Source organism: Sphaerodactylus townsendi, linkage group LG01, assembly GCF_021028975.2.
Source record: "Sphaerodactylus townsendi isolate TG3544 linkage group LG01, MPM_Stown_v2.3, whole genome shotgun sequence".
Classification (NCBI taxonomy): domain Eukaryota; kingdom Metazoa; phylum Chordata; class Lepidosauria; order Squamata; family Sphaerodactylidae; genus Sphaerodactylus; species Sphaerodactylus townsendi.
The window spans coordinates 24,364,316-24,384,832 of record NC_059425.1 but is presented as its reverse complement, the minus strand read 5'-3'; the positions used below and the strand labels follow the sequence as shown (position 1 = coordinate 24,384,832).

The 20,517-nt window shown below is 45.3% G+C and overlaps 1 protein-coding gene across 3 annotated transcripts; it reads left to right on the top strand.

The window, feature by feature from the left end:
- Positions 1-19,017, top strand: KATNB1 (katanin regulatory subunit B1). 3 transcript variants are annotated; one of them, XM_048514087.1, is made up of 15 exons: positions 58-186; positions 652-768; positions 6,574-6,848; positions 7,411-7,541; positions 8,085-8,202; positions 8,631-8,731; positions 9,673-9,714; positions 11,144-11,227; positions 11,669-11,784; positions 13,135-13,206; positions 13,715-13,865; positions 15,028-15,215; positions 16,711-16,841; positions 18,258-18,308; positions 18,711-19,017. In XM_048514087.1, the coding sequence occupies exons 3-15, from the start codon at positions 6,809-6,811 to the stop codon at positions 18,857-18,859; spliced, it is 1,374 nt and encodes a 457-aa protein (XP_048370044.1). In that variant the 5' UTR covers positions 58-186; positions 652-768; positions 6,574-6,808; the 3' UTR covers positions 18,860-19,017. The 3 variants fall into 3 exon arrangements, with proteins under 3 accessions (XP_048370061.1, XP_048370051.1, XP_048370044.1); XM_048514104.1 differs by lacking the exons at positions 58-186; positions 652-768 and adding an exon at positions 1-57; XM_048514094.1 differs by lacking the exon at positions 652-768 and having other exon boundaries at positions 48-186.
- Positions 19,018-20,517: the final 1,500 nt, after the last annotated feature.

The following is a 20,517-nucleotide window of genomic DNA, read 5'->3' as shown; positions in this document are numbered from 1 at the left end:
CGAACCGGAAGGCGAAGCGAGCGGCTATGAGTGGGCCCTGCAGGAGCCAATCGTGAGGTTTGTTGTCAGGGGCTCTGTTTGCAAGCGGAGGCTCGCTGCCAATCAAGTGGGAGCCCGGTAGGCAGGCAGGCTGGCTGCTTGGCAGGTGGCCTTCCCGGTAGAGGTTGGCGGTTCAGCCGTTGGAGGGTGAGTGGCCCCCGGCCGAGGCCAAGTCTGGCAGGAGCGCAGAAGGTCCCTGTGCGAGGTCTTGATCTGCTCCCCTCTCAGTTCGTGGGAAGAGGCTCCGAAGGGAGCCTTGTGGGCCGACTCCCCCTTGCCTCTGCCCCTTTCAAAGCTGGCAGCTGAGTTCCTTGCTAGTCCCCTTTGTAGCCTTAGTAGGCAGTCATAATAATACCAACTATACTATGTTGTTGGAGTAATCTCATTTGGCTTCAATGAATGACATCTAATGGAGTACTTGGATGTACAGAATGCATGCTATAGGATAGTTGCTTGCCTACAACACTACCTGTTATTGTTACTATATTGCCTGTTATTGTTATTACCTACTACCTGTTATTATTACTATATTATAGCAGGGAGTATGGGTCAGTGGTAGAGCATTTGCTTTGCATGCAGGTAGGTATCATAATCAGTCCGTGGCACTTTCAGGTAGTGTGTGGGGTGAAAAGATCTCCGCTTCGGACCCTGCAGAGTTCTGGTAATTGGAAAGAAAACACTGACCTTGATCGATCCAAGGACCTGACTTAGTAGAAGACACCTTTATAGGTCTGTAATGTGTGTGTACCATTTGTACTGTTAATATTATTTATATGGATATGCCAATTCAGATTTAATGTTTCATCATTTTGTGGTAGCCTTTATGGCAGCCCTGTTAGGCTGGTCAGTATTGTTATACTTCTAGCCACATAGTAACAGGGTATGATTTGGACTTCCTGGATCACAGTTCATCCTCTTAGCTTGTGGCTGATGGGGTTTGGGCTACTAGAGTCCCTCCTAGAATAGGCCTCCTGTGCCTCTCTCATCCTAGGATTTTCAGGAGGCAACTGTTGCCTGGCTGTAATTAATATTCTGGGCTTTGTGGCCATGGTCTGGTAATTTTTGCTCCTAATGTTTTGCCCGCATTTATGGCTGACACCTTCAGAAGCATGTCATGGTAAAATATGTTTCTCTCTGATAGAAGCCTGAAAGACCCACAACAGCCAGTATGTCAGGTAACATTTGCCTCCTAAAAATCCTAGGATGAGGAAGGCACGTGAAAGTCTTCGACAGTATATTACCAGATACAGCTTCTCCCACTGCTGAGAAGTAGCACCTGTATTCTCTGGTATGTGATGCTGTGGTTAGATTAATGTGCAGCTGTGGTTGAGTGCCGGATGTTGGAAAATCCAGATTCAAATTTCCTTTGTGACATAAAGCTTGCTAGTTGGCTTTGAGCTAGTCTCAGCCTGATCTACCTTACAGGATTGTCTCAAGGATAACCTGGGGAAGTGAGAGCTGCATACACCTCCCTGATGTCTTTAGAGAAAGGATAAAAATATATTAGATCAATGGTCATGTTCTAAAAGGAAGTGTCCATTGATTTAGCTACATACACTAAAGGAAATATAGAAATGACTGCAGCAACTTTTTTCACCATCGTCTATTTGAAATATGTTCTTAACATCGCTCAATAAAATGCTGCCTCTGTGGTAACTGCAGTATGAGAAATTAGGCATACTGTTCAACTATTCTCGTATTTGTAATCGGGTTCATGCTAATAATGCATGTCTTCAGAGCAAATTAGTTTGGTCCTGAAATATTTGTGAACGGGTATCATTCTTCCTTCCTTTTTTGTATATTGGGACAATAATTGCAAGCCCCCAATCACTGGGGATATGTCTATGGGTATCAATGCAGGTAAAGAGCAAGTGAGGATGGGTGCCCAAAAATCCAAATTATTTTTAGTGGCCTCTGAGAGAATAAAATCCTCCCTGGTGCCTTCCCCAGTTTTAGTTGGGCTATAAGACTCGAGCAGCCCCATCCACGTGGCCAGGCGCCTGAAGGCAGTGTCACAGCTGCCCCACCATGCTGTTCCCATGAGGGCTTTCCAGCAGTGCAGGGAACCAAGATGGCGAAATAAAATAACCACTACCGGAAAGCCCTCCCTAGGACTCTCATGGAATTACACCACCAAAATGGTGGCGTAAATCCAGGAGCTGGTCGTTGGTGTTTCTGGTGGTGAACCTGGGGTGGAAGCCCACTACTGTCAGCTCCACCCCTGGCCATGCCTCCAGAACGCCTCTGTGACACCGGCGCAGGCAACGGAGATGCAGGAACACTGGTGTGGTGTAAACTGCTGCATCTGGCCATTTTGGTGGGCTGCGGTGGCCACCCACCAGTAGATCTATCCCTCTGCCAGGGCAAGTGCCCTGGGGTGGGCAAATCTACTGTTTTAGGCCTGCATCACTTCCAATGCCAGATTACCACCACCACCACCACCCCCCGGATGCGGCTGTTAATCTTTGACCCTTTCACAGGTACCCACCTTGGGAAGTTTTCTATATTTATATCTAGCTAAAATCAGAGGTGCCCACATAAAATCCTGGAAGTAAGCTTTCCAAATACCTGGCGGGATATGGCAGAAATGATACGCCAAAACAGGGCTCAATTGTTGCAATTGCCTCCCTGAATGAGTTGTGACCGAGTGTTTTTCATTGTATTGTTGAAGGCTTTCATGGCCAGAATCACTAGGATGTTGTGGGTTTTCCGAGCTGTATGGTCGGGTTCCTGTAATATTTTCTCCTGACCTTTCGCCTGCATCTGTGGTTGGTATTTTCGGAGATGTTTTTCGTAGCTTCCTTTTTTCTTTTCATCTTCCTCTTTCTTTCTTTCTTTTTTTGCATGCTAGCATCTGTTTATAACGTCTCTTCTGGTGTAAGAGATCCAGGACGGCAATTGGAGTATTGTTGTATACATAAGCATGATATGAGATGTCAAGAACCTTCTTGGCATTGATACAGTCCTTGTCAACCCACGGCTAAGCCTTAGAGTGTTGTTGTTGTCTCAGGGCAGCGCTGCCGTCACAAGCTAGATGTCGGTTTAGTTCTTGGGTTAAGATGCAATTCTTCAAGAGTTCACTAGGGGATTCAGCTGGTATCAGGGCAGATGGGAGGAATTGTAAATAATCTATATTCAATATTTCAGTTTTTTTTATTTCGAAGAGGGGTCCATCTGGCTCAGCAAGAAGGTCTTCCAGCTGGCATTGAAGAGGATTGGTGGTGATCCTCAATATGCGTCTTTTAGGAGAAGGAGTTTAATTGGAGGTGGTCACTCTTAAACCTAGATATGACCTCTAGGGCCTTAACGTAAGGAAAAAGGTCCCAGTTATAATGATGTAGTCAGTCATACTCGCTCTGGCCCTAGATAGATAGGTGAACTCAGCTGCATGGTGCCTTTCAAGGGCACCATTTAATATGTGGAGATTTGACCTAAAGGCCAACAGTCAAACAGAATCTTCAAAATTTGAGTTGTGATCTTTTGAGCAGCCGTTGAGGAGAAATCCATTGACTTCAAGGTTGGGTGGGGGACTTTTATACTTTGCATAGAGGGCATCATCATTGGGGCACAACCTAGCATTAAGGTCCCCCCTCCCCCCCCCCCCAATACTACAAACGCATTTGGGTTCAGCAGCCAGCAGCATTTGTTTCTAATTGAGTCCACAAGTCTGACTTGAAATTTCTGTTTCACTGGGGGCACATAAGCATTTGTTACCAGCAGGGCATGATGTTTCATCATTTTGTGGTAGCCTTTATGGCAGCCCTGTTAGGCTGGTCAGTATTGTTATACTTCTAGCCACATAGTAACAGGGTATGATTTGGACTTCCTGGATCACAGTTCATCCTCTTAGCTTGTATGCAATTTGCATACCGAGCAAATAGATCGACAGATGATGCTGTTAATATGGCTTTGCACTATATCCTACAGCATCTTGAATCGCCAAAGACCTATGCAAGGGTCCTCTTTGTTGACTTTAGTTCAGCATTCAATACTATCAGACCGGACATTCTTCTAACCAAACTAAATCAGCTAGCAGTACCTGAGCATATTTGTAAGTGGATCACAAGCTTCCTAACAGATAGGAAACAGCAGGTGAAGCTAGGAAAAATTACATCAGACACCTGTAAAATGAGCACAGGGGCCCCCCAAGGTTGTGATGTATCTTTCACCCACTTCTCTTCTCTCTGTATACCAATGACTGCATCTCAAATGATCCATCTGGTTGTAAAATACTGAAATTTGCAGATGATACAACAGTGATTGTTGTGGATGCTCATTCGAACAACTTGATGAAACCGCAGATACAGACGTGGAGGTTGAACAACTAGCCCCTCGATGGGTGCCAACTATGGAACAATCTAGAACTGAACAATGATGACACTTTAAAACCGTAGAAAATGGTGTTGGTAGATTTCCAGGAGAAACCCTCCCATCCTACCTCCTCTCCACAATACTAGACATACACAGTATCAACGAGTAGAGACCCTTTAAATTTCTAGGCTCCATCATATCTCGCGATGACCTAAAATGGACAGACTAATATCAAAAAAATGTCATTAAAAAAGCACAACAAAGGAAAATGTTCTTTCTGCGCCAACTCAGAAAAAAGCTCAAACTTAGCTCAAGGAGCTGCTGATATAGTTCTACAAGAGGGAATCATTGGAGTCTGTTATCTGCACCTCTATAACTGTGTGGTTTGGTTCTGCAACCCAACAAGATCGACACAGACTCTCAGAGAATAATCAGAACTGCAAGAAAAAAACAATTGCTGCCTTTAACCTGCCTTCCATTGAGGACCTTGCTATAATTGCACGGGTCAAAAAAAGGGCTGTGAAAATATTTACTGACCCCTCGCATCCCTGGACATAAACTGTTTCCAACTCACCTTACCCTCTAAACGATGCGGCTTCACAGAGCACTGCACACCCAAGACAACTAGACATAAGAACAGTTTTTTTTCCCGAATGCCATCACTCTGTTAAACAAAATAACTTCCCTGGATAATGTCAAATCTATTTATTATATATTTATTATATAATTACTGCACTACTTTTTTCATCATTCCTATTACCCATCTCCTCCCAATTATGACTGTATGACTATAGCCTGTGCTGACATTTCATTTTATTTTATGATTTTACATTTTATGTTTTTATTACTATTGATTGTTTCCTGATTGCTTACTAGACCTATATGACAATCATTCAGTGCTGTACCTTATGATTCTTGACAAATGTATTTTTCTTTTATGTACACTGAGAGCATATGCACCGGAGACAAATTCCTTGTGTGTCCAATCACACTTGGCCAATAAAGATTCGATTCTATTCTATTCTATTCTATTCTATTCTATTCTATTCTATTCTATTCTATTCTATTAAATTGAATTAACACCGCCATGACATATGTTGTAAATGGGAGAAGTGGCCTTGATATGGCACAGAAAGTAGTAGAGACTAAAACCCCCAGACCTCCTCCTGTTCTTCCATGCTTCTTCTCTGGTTCTGCCCCAGCTGAGAATGAGCGGAATCCATTTAGTGACAGATCGTCCACAGTCCATGTTTTCTGAATCTGTAGGATATCATGTTGGGGGGAAAAGTCAGTAAAACAAACACCTCTGATAGACACAACCCACCCACCACATTCCAGGTTACAAGGGTGACCTTATACTTCCCCTTCGGGGATCGGGCGGTATACAAATTAAATAAATAATAATAATAATAATACTGATAATTTGAATGGCAGCCCCTCTTCTCCTCATGTGGGGACTGGGAAGCTTGTAGCTCTGGCATCTAGAGTGGACAGTGATATGGAAGTCCAGCTCCTCAACCCTGACATGCAGGAAGACACAAATACATTGTTCTGATTTTTTCCCCAGTGACAGGAAGATGGAGAGTGACTCATCTGAGATCTCCCTTCCAGCCATATTTAAAGGGTGTGTAAAATCCCAAGCAACAGATAGCCAAAGGAAACTATTTTGCAAACAAAAGAAACCTCAACCACCTATTATTAAACCTCAGGGATCTCTTCTGGTCCAGAGGGAGCCGCTCCAACAGGAGGAACAGACACCCCCCTCAGCTTCCACCAAATAAGTCAAAGGATGTTCTCTATGCTAAAGACTCCCTGCTTGGTCTCCCTGCTTGCTAGTGATCCACATTTTACTGCCCATGTTTCTCTGATTCTCTCAGTGACATTGCATCAGTACTTGTAGGTGATAGTATTCTTAAATGCCTTTATATCATTTTAAAAATTGTGTACCATTTCTTACCTATCATCCTAAAAAAAACTATGTACCATTTCTGGTCTGAGAAGTGTATTAAATACAGTGTTCCCAGATAAATAATATTTCAGTATTCATGAAGATTCACACACACCCCTGTAAGTAGGTGGTGGTGTGTGTTGTGTTTCAGGAAATGGCTGTTCAGAGAAGTGGGCCTATGAGTAATGTCATTAATCTCTTTAAAGTTGTTTGTTTGTTTTTACCACGGTCTCTTTGCTAGAGTGATTGATGTGGTCCTATCTTTTGTCTTTTAGGGTAATTGCTTCAAAGCATCTGGCTCAGCAGAAGGAATAGGCTGCAGGATCGAGGAGAAGATGACATAGCAACAATAATAATTGTTCTGAGGAATGTTTTATTGACTGGCTTGCTACAGGACAGTTCAAAAACTGGAGCTGGATACCTGTGGGGTTTTGCCCCACACACACAGATGAAAACACAGCCTTCAGGCAGAAACAGTTGGATCTCTGTAGCTGTGTGAGAGTTTCCGGGATGGCAGCTGCGGTTGTAACCAAGACAGCTTGGAAGCTGCGTGAGTGAAATGCTCTCTCCTGCCTTTGCTAACCAGACCTTTCCACTGTCTGCAGCTCCACTTTGGAGCACATTAACTCCATCTTAGCTCCTCTCCTGGGCATTTTACCTCCCTTCTTTCCTTTCCCTCAGCCTGCCAACTTTTCTGGGGAGGCTTGTTCTGGCAAACATTCGTTTAAAAAGAAATTCATTATGAAGCTAGAGCCCATTTGCAGAAGCTAAGGGATGGGTGTTGCTCCAGCTGTGGTATTAATTATTATTATTTTGCAGGTTGGTAAAACCTGCAGATTCTGAGCTGAGCAATTATGCTTTTGGCATGAATGCTTACCTGGTTCCCACTTACACACCTAGGTGGTGTGGGACTTCCTGGCTCTCTGTTAATAAGAGTCTTTATGGGTTTTTGACAACGCCGCACTGTGAATAAAACCTACAACTAAAATAACCTTACTCTGTTGCTTTATTGTTAAATGTGTGCTGAAATATGTTTTTAGTGTGGGGGTATAGGATGGTAATAAGATTGTTGATGCAAAGGCCTCAGGCTTTACTTTTGCTTTGTCCTGCAGAAGAAATCACAGCTCACAGCAGCAATGTTTCTGCTCTGGTGCTGGGCAAAAATTCAGGCCGGCTGCTGGCAACCGGTGGAGATGACTGTCGGGTTAACATCTGGTCAGTTAACAAGCCCAACTGTATTATGGTAAGAACTGCCTGTATCTCCTTTTGCTTGCAGAGGAATGGGTCAGGAAGTAATCACTTTGCTGGGGAGAAAACTGTAGCTTTTTAAAGCACTGGCATTCAACAATGGGAAAATCCCATCCTATCTCTGGAAGGGGCCAAACAGGCCACCTAGTCCAACCCCCAGCTCAGTTCAGGATCAGCCTGAAGCATCCTTGACTTCATCCAATCATTATTTGAAGACTGCCAGTGAGAGGAAGCTCACCACCTCTCTAGGCAGCCCGTTCCACTGCTGAACAACTTACTGTAATTTTTCCCCCTGATATCTACCCGGTCCCTTTCTGCCTGTAATTTAAACCCATTATTGCAAGTCCTGTCTTATGCTGCTAACAGGAACAGCTGTCTGCCCTTTCAAATACTTAAACAGAGCAATCATATCCCCCTCAATCTCCTCTTCCACAAACTGTCCATTCCACAAACTGTCCATTCCCAAAGCTGCTGCTGTGATCTCTTGCTTGAGGTGCAAATTCATTTGAGTCTTTGCTGCCCTTTGTGTCTTGTCCAGAGTTTGACTGGTCACACAACACCGGTGGAGAGCGTGAAGATCAATACCAATGAAGAGATGATCGTTGCGGGGTCTCAGTCAGGTTCCATTCGAATCTGGGACCTGGAAGCTGCCAAAAGTAAGCTCAGAACCAAGTTGTTTATTGACTTCCGGTTTCTGATTTGCATCACGGCTATTTGGCTTTGTAAACAGTGTTGATTCGGTCCTAAGAAATTTGTAGACTTCACTCAGTTTGCATTACATTCAGATTTCATTTCTAAATCAGGACTTCCTAAATATATACACCTCTGAAAATGCCAGCCACAGATGCAGGCAAAACGTTAGGAGCAAGATCCACCAGACCACGGCCACACAGCCTGGAAAACCCACCACAACCAGCTAAATCAGATTATTTTTTGAAGTAAATTTTAAAAATATCAAGCTGATCTTAATTTCTAAGAACTGATGGGGAAGACCTGTAGTTGCTATTGCGCTGTAATATGTGTAGAAGCTTTCAGATTTTGGGGGACTACCCATGCATGTCTCAATATTTTCCTTCCCGCCCAGTTCTTCGTACTTTAATGGGTCACAAAGCAAACATCTGCAGCCTAGATTTCCATCCTTACGGAGGCTTTGTAGCTTCAGGCTCTATGGACACCAACGTTAAGGTAAGCTTGTACTGAGTATCAGAGGCGTAGCAAGGGGAAAAGCGCCCGGTGCACCGGTGGGTCCTCCGCCCCACCACATCCTGGAACGCCCTCGCCACGCCCCCACAAGCGTGCACGCCCGGTGCGTCGCACCCCGTCCCCCTGGAGCTACGCCTCTGCTGAGTATGTCTGTTTGGGCGCAGCTGGTTCCCTCTGGGAAGTATTGCCTCTACAACCCCTGGTTTGTATTAATAGGTGCCGCAGACCATGATTGACATTTCTGAAATTCTGTTGCTAAATTCAACTTCGTTAGCAAGCTGGCAACTTATCCGTGGGTGCTTTTTAATCCCATATTTGATTTTAACAAATTCAGACTTTTTTTTTCCAGTTGAATGATATTTCCCATAATTGGTGGGTAGTGAAAAAAGCTGCTTACCGTTGGACAGGAAAAAAAGGAAATGCAGTCGTCCCTTCCACACCACATTTTTGATATATCATGGGTCAACATAAGAAATTAACGGGGAATTCTTTGGGGAGTTGTGGGGTTGCTGCAGACAACCCGCAATGGTCAGCAGACGACTCAGAAAAAGTTTAAAAACTGAGCAATGCATAAAATATATGTATAGTATTGTATAATATCAGCATTTTATCTTTTAATACCATAAATATACACAATTTCTCTTTAAAAGTTAAAACAGAAGGAAAAAACCAGACTTATTCTCTGGTATGAACGCAGGGCCAAAATTTTTCATGCGGGTTTCAAGATCACAGGAAGCACCATCCCCTTAATCCCCATGATGTGGATGTCTGTACGCAGCTTGTGAAACTCACTGTTCCCTGGAACATAATGAACCTAATGAAATCACACAATTAAAATAAAACCCTTAGTCTTAATTAAGTCTTTTGAGAGATTTTCAGACGACTTCCTTTTTTGTAACTTTTCTTTTTCCCCTCTTGTGTAGCTTTGGGACGTTAGGAGAAAAGGCTGTGTCTTCAGATACAAGGTAAGAGAACTTGTTCTGCCTAAGTTTCACATAGGATTCTGCTGTGACGCTTCTCAGATCTTTTGTGCTGTGGGCTGTTATTGCAAAAATATATCTAGAAAAGTCTTTGAAACGAGCATAAATAGACATGCTTTGTCAGTGTCTGTGATTCCTCTGCATCGGTACCTAGCAATTCAGCCCCCAAAGTTCACAACTGCACTATTTTTGCACAGCTTGTACACTGTTGTATCCTGCCATATTGCCACTTTCATATCATTTACTTAAGTTGTCAAGATACTCAAAACTTCCAGGTAGCTTATAAAATGTCTGGCATCTTGAACATGTAACTACGTACAGTGAAACCAGATGAACTATCCTGCTACACTAGGAAAAATGTGGTATTATTAATGCAGTATTGGAGCCAGAGAGACTCTCCAATTAAGTCAAGCTTTTTTTAAAAAGCTAAGAACATAAGAAAGAGTCTGCTGGATCAGACCAGAGTCCATCTAGTCCAGCACTCTGTTACTCGCAGTGGCCCACCAGGTGCCTTGGGGAGCTCACATGCAGGATGTGAAAGCAATGGCCTTCTGCTGCTGCTGCTCCCAAGCACCTGGTCTGCTAAGGCATTTGCAGTCTAAGATCAAGCTAGTAAGGTACAAATAAAATCAAAGCAGAGTAACAAACATATTTTACAAGGGGAAGTGTTAATAAGCACTATGCATACCAAAGATACTTCATGTCAACCATAAAGAGGGAAATAAAAGGGTTAATTGTACAGTGATTCGAATTAGTCTTTCCTCTTGAGTCCGCTTTAGCAGGCAAATCTTGTGTGATAAATCAGATCCTTTAAGTACAGTTAGTTGTACATAATTACTGTGCAGCCTTTAAATAAGGCTTTCAGTGTCCAAAGCGTTTTCCATTAGTCTTCGGTTGACCCCTGATTTTCAGAATTCTTTGGATAAGTTCTGTCAGCTGCTCTGACCCTCTTTGAGAAACGGCAGGATGTAAAGGTGTTGCTTTTTAAAGCAGTTCCATTAACAAGCTATGAGGAGAGCAATGTAGTTTTCTTGTCATCTAACAGCGCCATTTGTTCATGCAAAATTTTGACCTGGCAAAGAGAGGGGGTAGCTTTATGTCACCCTGTTGCAGCACTGACAGTATGGCACCAGTATCAATTGGCAGATATATTGTGCACCGCCTGGGTTTCCTGGACAGGCATAATTCACTTTCATGTTTGGTACAGAAGATGCAGAATGAGATCTGTGTGGATCTCATTCTCTTCAATGGATAACCTGATGGGGGAACCAAGCATAGACCAAGTGCCTCTTGGATCATGGCAGCACAGTACCTACCAGAGTGCTGTACTACACTATGGAAGGAAGAATGGTCCTGCTCATGACCTCCATCCTGAAAGTGCCAGGGAAAGTGCCGAATCCATTTGCTTTCACAGGGTCACACGCAAGCAGTCAGGTGTCTCCGATTTAGCCCTGATGGGAAGTGGCTGGCGTCCTCTGCAGATGATCACACTGTGAAGGTAGGAGTGCAGCGGGTTGGCTTTTCACATCCTCTGGCGGGCCTGTTCCTTGGGAGGCAGTTTTGGCTACTCCCTGCTGTTACTGCCTTATGTGAATAAAGGTGATTTTATTCAGAAGAGTCGCATGTGGGGCTGGGCAACCTCATTCCACTAGAAAAGGGTTGTCAAACAGATCTGACCCCTTGAGGGTGTTATCAGGGCCACAAGCCAGCTGAAGCACCTCCCCTTGCTCTCGATCTGACCTGGCAAGTCCTCTCAAGTCAGCCGCCCCACCAATCCAGGCACGCACACACACACACACCCAAGTCATTCTGGGGCCTGCTGAGGCAGCTCCCCCCCCCCCAGGTCCTAGCCCAACCAAGTCACATTTATGTCATATCTGACCTGCGTAATAAACGATTTTGGCACCCTTGCACTAGAAGTGTTCTTTCTTCTCTCCAGCTCTGGGACCTGGCGGCCGGGAAGATCATGTGTGAATTCACAGAACACACAGGCCCAGTAAATGTCGTAGAATTCCATCCTAATGAATACCTTTTGGCCTCTGGTAGCTCTGACAGGTAGGTGCTTTCTGGGAAAACGAGGGCAGTGCAGGACAGGAGAGTGGCAGGAGCCTCACCTGGGGCTTGTTATGTCATGATTCAAATTTTCATATTTTGACTTCTAGCCTTCGAAGTGTTCTGGTGGAGAAAGATGTTAAAAGTATGATAGCTTAGGATCTGGAACCGGATAGGGAAGAAACACACTGCTCTTTAAAAGGCAGTTCTCAGATCCTTTTTCTTGGAAGTTTGCTTGGCCAGTTTTTCAAACATGTCTTTGTACAGTTCTGGCATCTTTTTTTTTCGTATAAAATCCCAGCAAAAGGTGGATCAGCTAACCTTAGAGAAGTCCTGCCTGCCTGCCTGCCTGCCTTCTCCTTCCTTCCTTCCTTCCTTCCTTCCTTCCTTCCTTCCTTCCTTCCTTCCTTCCTTCCTTCCTTCCTTCCTTCCTTCCTTCCTTCCTTCCTTCCTTCCTTCCTTCCTTCCTTCCTTCCTTCCTTCCTCTTTCCTTCTTTCCTTCCCCTCTTTTCCCTTCCTTCCTTCTTCCCTTCCTTCCTTCCTTCCTTCCCTTCCTTCCTTCCTTCCTTCCTTCCTTCCTTCCTTCCTTCCTTCCTTCCTTCCTTCCTTCCTTCCTTCCTTCCTTCCTTCCTTCCTTCCTTCCTTCCTTCCTTCCTTCCTTCCTTCCTTCCTTCCTTCCTTCCTTCCTTCCTTCCTTCCTTCCTTCCTTCCTTCCTTCCTTCCTTCCTTCCTTCCTTCCTTCCTTCCTTCCTTCCTTCCTTCCTTCCTTCCCAGAAAACCCACGCCAGCTTAATGCAGTGTTACCTGTGTACTTATATAGTTGTGAATAATTTGGAGATCCTTCCAGGAAGCAGGGTATGATAAGTGTAAAGACATTTTTAACTTGGTTCTCCCATTAATTTCTGGTACCAAGCTCTTCTGATTGTTGTCATTTCATTATTGGACTGGTGGCCTTTCCTTCAGAACCTGTGCTGCAGAACCTTTGACTTTTGCTAATGTGCAGTTCCCTCTGTTCCTAATCTGTAAACAAGGGATAATATTGCAGTGCTCCAGCTAAGAAGAAGAAGAATCTGCTTTGAGTCTCTGGGGGGTAAAAGAAATAAGGTAGTGCTTAAAATAATTGTCTTGCCTGTATGATGCACGGGCAGATCCTTCACAACACAGAAGCAGCCATGTTAGTTTTAGCTGTGCGATCTCTGGAACAAGTAATTATGCCTCTCTCTGTCCCAAAGCATCTGGATTTGTAACGGAAACATGCACTGCCTGTACTTCCAACAACGTGGTATTTTATGGTTGAAGAAAGCATGCCTTTGTTGCAGGTTCCAATACTCTTTTCTTGATTTTGTCTTGCAGAACCATAAGGTTTTGGGACTTGGAAAAGTTTCAGGTGGTGAGCTGCATCAAAGAAGAGGCCATTCCTGTCAGGTCTGTGTGACTTGAGTAATGTGAGGAAGCAACTCACAATATGGCTTGGGAGAGGAACAAGGGCATCCGTAGGTCTGTGCTGCCTTGATAGGGGAATCTCAGACCAGCGAAGTTGCAAAGCCAGCATAGTATAGTGGTTAAGAGCAGGTGGACTCGATAATCTGGAGAACCAGGTTTGATTCCCCACTCCTCTACATGAACCTGCTGTGTGACCTTGGGCTAGTCACAGTTCTCGTCAAACTCTCTCAGCCCCACCTACCTCACAAGGTGTCTGTTGAGGGGAAAGTTTGTAAGCCTGTTTGAATCTCCTTACAGGAGAGAAAGGGCAGGGGTATAAATCCAAACTCTTCTTCTCTTGTGGTCATTGTTAAAACTTTGGTTTAAGGAGAGTGAGTAATGGTGGCCAAAGTTTGACTAGTGTAATACTTGTTTTCGAAGGCTCATTGTCCATCTTGTTGGCAGTCCTGTTTTGACAGCTGCACACTCGGCTTTTGCCTCTCCCCTTCAGGTGTGTGCTGTTCAACCCTGACGGGTGCTGCTTGTACGCCGGCAGCCATGATTCTCTCCGTGTGTATGGCTGGGAGCCGGAACGCTGCTTCGATGTGGTCATGGTGAATTGGGGCAAGGTGGCCGATCTGTCCATCTGCAACAACCAATTGGTGAGTGAGTGAGACGGTGTGGGTAATTTGAATCTTGTGGCCAGTGACATAGGTGTAGATTTTTTATGGGGTGGGTCCGGTGACTGAGAGCTTTCCGGCTGTTCCATTCCATTCATTGTTTCAAGCAAGTCGGACATGTAATGGGAGGGGTCTAAACCTGATAACCCCACCCCCCACCCCCTTACCTACGTTCCTGCTTGTGGCTTGCTTAGTGGGTGGCTGGCCCTGCAACCAGATGGCAATGGTTTAAGGCACATGCTGCAAAGGGCAGCACAGTGGTAGCAGAAACAATGTGACAATAGCATTGATGATACCCCTGCTGTGTTGGAAACAGGTCCAGGAGGGTTTTGTGCACTATACATTGAACCCTGTGGTCTGTTCCTATAAATACGTTCTTCAGTAAGAAAGCTGGCTCCCATTTGCTGTCAGAGCATAAGAAGAGCCCTCCTGGATCAGTTTAGTGCTCTATCTACGCCAGGATTCTTTGTCATGCAGTGGCCAGCAAGTTGCCTTTGAAGGCCCACATAAAGCACACCAAGGTGGCTTTCTTCCAATGCTGTCTGCCAGCTGTTGCTACCCCTGAATATAGAGGTACCCTTTACTCATATGGATAGTAACCAGTGGTGACCTGTTTTCTGGGAAGCTGTCTAACCCCCTTTTAAAGAATATGTGTTCATGGCCTTGACTGTTTCTCTCCCCTCCCCCAGTTTCTGTGGCCCACTTTTTTAGTAAACAGAATGGTGGGTTTTTGTTGACTCCAGGAGGATCCTAGTCCGTGGAGTAGCTGTGTAGTTGATATAAAGCCAGTGTGCAGAGAAAGTGGTACTCTGCTGTATTATCGAAGGCCGGAGTCAATCTGCTTGCTGTTGGTTTTCCTGGCTCTGTTACTGTGGTCTGGTTGTATTTGCTCCTAACGTTTCACCCGCATCTACGCCTGGCATTGTCAGAGGCATGTCATGGTGAAAGGAACACATCTTACCATGACATTCCTCTGAAGATACCAGCTGTAGATGCAGGCGAAATGCTAGGAGCAAAAACTACCAGACCACAGCCATGTAGCCTAGAAAGCCCACAGTAGCCAAAGTAGTGATTTGTTTAGTCTGATCCTTGAAAAGGGGCCCTGGAATTCCAAAATGACTGAGGCTGTCTCTGTTCTGTGCAGATTGGAGTCTCTTTCACACAAAGCATTGTCTCTTCATTTGTGGTGGACCTCAACAGAGTCACGAAATGTGGGTCCAGCCTCCACGGGCTGGTTAGGGATGACAAGCCTTTCGTTCCGCCTGCGCCCATGGGCTCCTCCCTGCGACGCATCTATGACAGGCCGTCAACGACGTGCAGCAGGCCCCAAAGGTAAGGAAGGCTTCTCTTGCAGAGAGGGTCCTCATGCCTTAGGTTTGAGCAACTAACAGGAGAGCTGTGTGTGCATCTCCTTGACATCAGGTTGGATCCCAGGGAAGGCTTCTGCATGCGCAACGATCTTGGTGTAAACGTTAAAAGTATTGGGAATTATAAGTGTCTGTCACAACTAATTTTGAAAGTGTTAATCCTCTGTTTAATGTATTGTCGAAGGCTTTCACGCCCAGAATCACTGGGGTGCTGTGTGGTTTCCGGGCTGTATGGCCGTGTTCTAGCAGCATTTTCTCCTGACGTTTCGCCTGCATCTGTGGCTGGCATCTTCAGAGGATCTATTATTCAGATCCTCTGAAGATGCCAGCCACAGATGCAGGCGAAACGTCAGGAGAGAATGCTGCTAGAACACGGCCATACAGCCCGGAAACCACACAGCACCCCAATCCTCTGTTGTATGTAAGCAAGATGTTGAGGCCATATTTTAATAAGCTGACCTGATGAGTAGTCGTCAATCTGTCCTCATTGACTACTTTCCTATGAGCACATTTGTCTAAGATTATGAAGCTGCCTTAGTTTCCTTGTTTTGCACTGTTTAGCCACGTGTCTAGATTAGTAGTCGAACAATGTAGTCAATTTATATTTAAAATTATAGCACTCCTGGCTTCACATTTGTACCCTTGATATGGGCAAGCTTTTGAAATGTACATATTGCTGTCAAAGCTGTTGGATGGTGAAACTGGTAAAATCCAGAATGTCCTGTCCAAGCCACGCAGGATTACTTATCTGTAACTTACCTGCTTGCATCTTGCACGTGAGGACCTTACAATTTGTCCTAAATTGCAAGCTACCTGATATTATCCACTTATGATTTGTTTGCTTGCATCCTGCATGTGAGAATGCTATTTCTGCCCTGCATTGAGACTGCACATACTAGGACTGATTGCATTCTTTGAGCCCAAGGACTTGTTTGTGCCTGCTGGCTGGCTAGCACACGTGCTTCTTCTTGTTTTCTTGTCTAGTCGTCTGTATGTTTCATGTGTGGTTACACTTTATTGGGAGCGCTTTTTACACTTTCTTAGGAGTGCTTTGATTGTGTGTTCCTGCATGACAGGGGGTTGGACTTGATCGCCCTTGTGGTCTTTTCCAACTCTATGATTCTATTATTCTATTACACATAATGTTGACACTATTAAACTGAGCACTTTTCTGTTCTGATTGTAGCATTGGTTGGCATTGTTGTAGTTTATAGCCAGGGTATAATAAGTTTTTCCTTTGCATTTTTCTGTGTCTTGCTACATTTTCCCCCGTCCCCCATTTTTTGTATATATACTTTGCATTGCTCCATATGCACACACTTATTTAACTTAAAATATTTTGAAGTGTTGTATGTTTCTGCTGCCCCTGTGTTATTGCTTGTGCAAGCAGAGCTATGTACCTTCCTTTCTGCTCATACACCTGCTGGTTCCAACCCAACATTTTTGTGGATTAATGGCAGAGTGAAACACAATTCGGAGAGTGAGAGGCGCAGTCCCAGTAGTGAAGATGACAGGGAGGAAAAAGAATCCACTGCAGAGATCCAGAACCCAGAAGACTACAAGGAGATCTTCCAGCCAAAGAATTCTATCAGTGAGTGCTACTAAAATAGCCAGTTGGTGGGGTTCAAGATTTCCTGGATTAAGTCTTCCCTGGTTGAAACACTGTGGAGGATTTTCCCATCCACCACAGCTTCTTAAAGTTCAGTCTTTTAGATGGTTGTCAAGGTGAATATTTCTTCCACTAAAGATTACAGTAGACTAGAGACCTTTTTGCCATTTCCTGATCATCTTCTGTCTCAAGAATGCTCTGCCGGGTCCCAGTGCCTTGGGGGGGGGGACAGAAAACTGGGGTGGACACTGGGACCCAAGCGGGAGTATCTTTAGAACAAAAGGGCTTCCCACTTCACCTTTGCTGGGCGGCACGCTTACCTAGCGCTACTATCTCTTATACGCACCGGCATCCCTCCTGAGCTGGCCACCAAAACGTGCCGTTACTTTCGAGGAGCTTAGGATGCCGCTTCGAGGCGCGAGCCGTAGCGCCGGGGAAGCCGCGCTTGTCACGCCACCCCTGTAGTGGGAGGTTACAGGGACCCTGCCACTTGAGGAGAGTAGCGCGCGGCTTAAGGTAAGTGGGGAAACGCCCAAAGAAGGTCCAGGAAATGGCAGATTAATATACACTTCTACTGTCATCGTTTGGTGGAAAAGGGTATAGCACTGGGCAAGAAGTTCTCTTTTAGTAAGGTGTTTTATAGCATTTCTTCTTTCCTTTACCATCACTGGTTTAATTTGCAATTGGCTCCAGAAGCCAGCCAGCACTTTGTGGCTGGTCCAGGATATTTCATGACAGTGCCGCCATTCATCTAGAACTAAGGTGAATCCCAACTCTCAAACAGAAAAAACCTATACCAAAATTGTACGGTGCCTTTTATTAGGACCCACCAGAATATCACAAAACAGTGTGCAACCTGTTGAATTCCTTAGAATTTTTCATCAAGGTGCATGTCCAACACAAAAAGAAAAGGGTGGTGGGCAAATGGAAAATGGTACGAAGAAAGTGCTTTCCCAAGAACCTGGAGGCAGTGTGTTCTTCTTCATAGGAACGGGATGCAAGCTTCCAGACTGTTGCTGAATCATTTTAAATGGTGCTGTTTTCAAAACAGGTCCTCAGGTTGCTGGAGCAAAGGAGAGCAAGAACAGTTTCTCTCTTTGCATACTTAAAGCAGTTGTTGGTAAAATATCCATGCAGTAAACTTGGCACACAGCTTCCCAGTAAGGCAGAGAACAGTAGAAAAGATTGGTGGTTCTTAAGGATGAAAAAACTGGAATCACTTGTGTCACCAAGTGGGAAGTGACTGTCATATCAGTGAGCAAGTTTTCCACTTTGCAGAAATATATCAGTGGAAACAAGTCTCAGGCTTGCAAACAGAGTAGTGCTGGGTGGTCTGATCTCTTGTGTGGCTTCTGCCAATGAAGCCAGGTCCGAGACTGAACTTCTTCCCTTTTGCAGCTCGGACTCCACCCTACAAGAACGAGCCCTTTCCTGCACCTCCTGAGGATGGTAAGTTCGGACTTATTGTTTAGGGAATGGGTGCAGAGGGAGACCCCAGGAACAGTGGCTGTGTTCTTGATCTTCCCACAAACACTTGCAAAACCCGTGTGGCTGGTGGAGTTTCTGAGCCCGATTTTCCATTGACTTTTGAGATCTCCAGATTGGCCATCGCAAGTCTTCCCTAATGCAAACACGATCATACTGGGATCCCTTTGCCCTTGAAGAGCCACAGACTGTGTCTGGTAAAAATGACAGGTGCTTTTCCCAGTGCAGAATAAGAGAAGGGCCCTGAGTCCTCTATGATCCCCCCCTCCCCGAGACTACCTTGGATTTTTCCAGGGAGTTCAAATCTATTTCCGTTTAAGCAACCATGGGGCAGAGTGAGCGAAATATAATGGCTTCCTTTCTCAGTTCCTCCAGAGCCCACGCTTGCAAAAGAAACATCCAGGTCAAGTCAGGCTGCAGATAGCCAAACCCCGTTGCCAAGCCAGGAGACCGTACGTACCTTGCAGTCGTTCATATTTCCTCTATCTGCTGCATTAAAAGGTTGTTCATTATGATGGTGCATTCAACAGCATGAAATACAGGTTAAAGCAGACTATACCAAGCAGGATTCAGCAGTCTGTGTCATTGGAGCCTAGTTCCCAGGCTGATGCCTGCGATTCCACTGTGGTTTGTTTCTCATTTTTGTGACACATGTTTAAAGAAAGGTAAAGTAAGAATGGGGGGTCCCTTAAACTGTGACACTAAATGGCGTATTTCCAGGTATCTTGAGTGTGGCCACTTCCTTAGTTTCTGACAAGCACATTTCATTGTATAGGGTAAGCCAGATTCTCAGGTTCTCCAGGATTGATGGTTTCCATCATCCCCTGCCAGTGCATGATGCTACAGGGTGATGATGGGAACCGAAGTCTATGTAACATCTTGGAGGGGCCAGCCTGAGTTTGATACCTGTTCTCTACTGGGTTGCTAAGCGATGGAAGTGGGAGGGTGGGGCGAAGGATAGAGCCTAGCCAGTGCTGTAGCTGAGTCTTCTATGTAATGGGAGGCGGTAAAACACAGCCTTCTCTGGAACAACAGGGGCTGCTCTCTGACCCCATCTCTCTGCTTCTTCCTCCAGCCTGACTCCTCATCTTAACCTAGTTTGCGTCGCCGCCTCCACCTGTGGCCCACACAGGGTTGGGTCGAGCATCCCTCATGTGAACACTCCACTGCTGGCCAGGGAATGATTTCTCATTGGGCTGAAAAGCCTGCACTGGACTCTTGTCCAATTTGTGAGTTTCTCTCATGGAGAAGGGGCTGTAGAGAGAGAAACTCCCATTTGCATGCGCCCTGTGTTGGATTCACCTAATCTTTTGTGACTTCCAGGTTTTTGTGTCACCTCTACCTAAGGGGCTATGAAGAACCAAAACTTGACAGAAATTAGTCGTGATTACGACTATTTTACCATGTCCCAATCCCAAAGGGCCACTGGCTACCATTACGTAGCAGTGAGAGCTTACACAGCCGGGCACAAGGAAACCTGGATAACAAAGTGGGCTGTGTGGAGCACTGGAGACATACCAGTACAGGCAAGCCGTTGCTTTGAGAGAGGTATAAAGCGATTCCAAGCACTGCAGGGTTTGAGGCTGGAGCCTTGGCCCTCAGTGGCCGTCCGGGATTCCAAATCGCCTTAAGCCACCAGGAGCTTTTGCTTCAAAAAGGAGTGTCCCAGCCTTCATATTCCAGCCAGCCTCCTCCCTCCCAGCTCTGCTGTGACACTGCCTCATGAGGTCTGGGCCCTTGGTGGAAGTTCACGCCTCTAATTCTGGACTGGAAAACTCCCAGCACTGCAAGGCTGTACGTTCTGGGAACCAGATGAAAGCAGCAGGTCTTAGCCTTGATTTCTCAGTCATTGGAGAAAGGGTGCAGGAGAGGCTACAACCATACCATGGTTTCCAACCATTCTGCTTGGTTTGGAGCCTCTGCAATCTGTGCCTCAGCCTCCCAGCCCCCCCTGGGACCTCAAGCAACCGGCGATCCTGTCCACAAATCCCTCTGCCCCCTCTTCCTTTCCATCAGTGGGAGGGGAGAGGGATATTCTGGTGAGTCAGTCCTCTCATTTGCAGTATTGGCAATGCCAAGATATCAGGCTTGTTCTTCTGGTAAGAGGTCAACATCAGCTTCATTTCCCCATTCCACTTTCGGTCCTAATTCTTTTTTAATCACTCTCCAATCC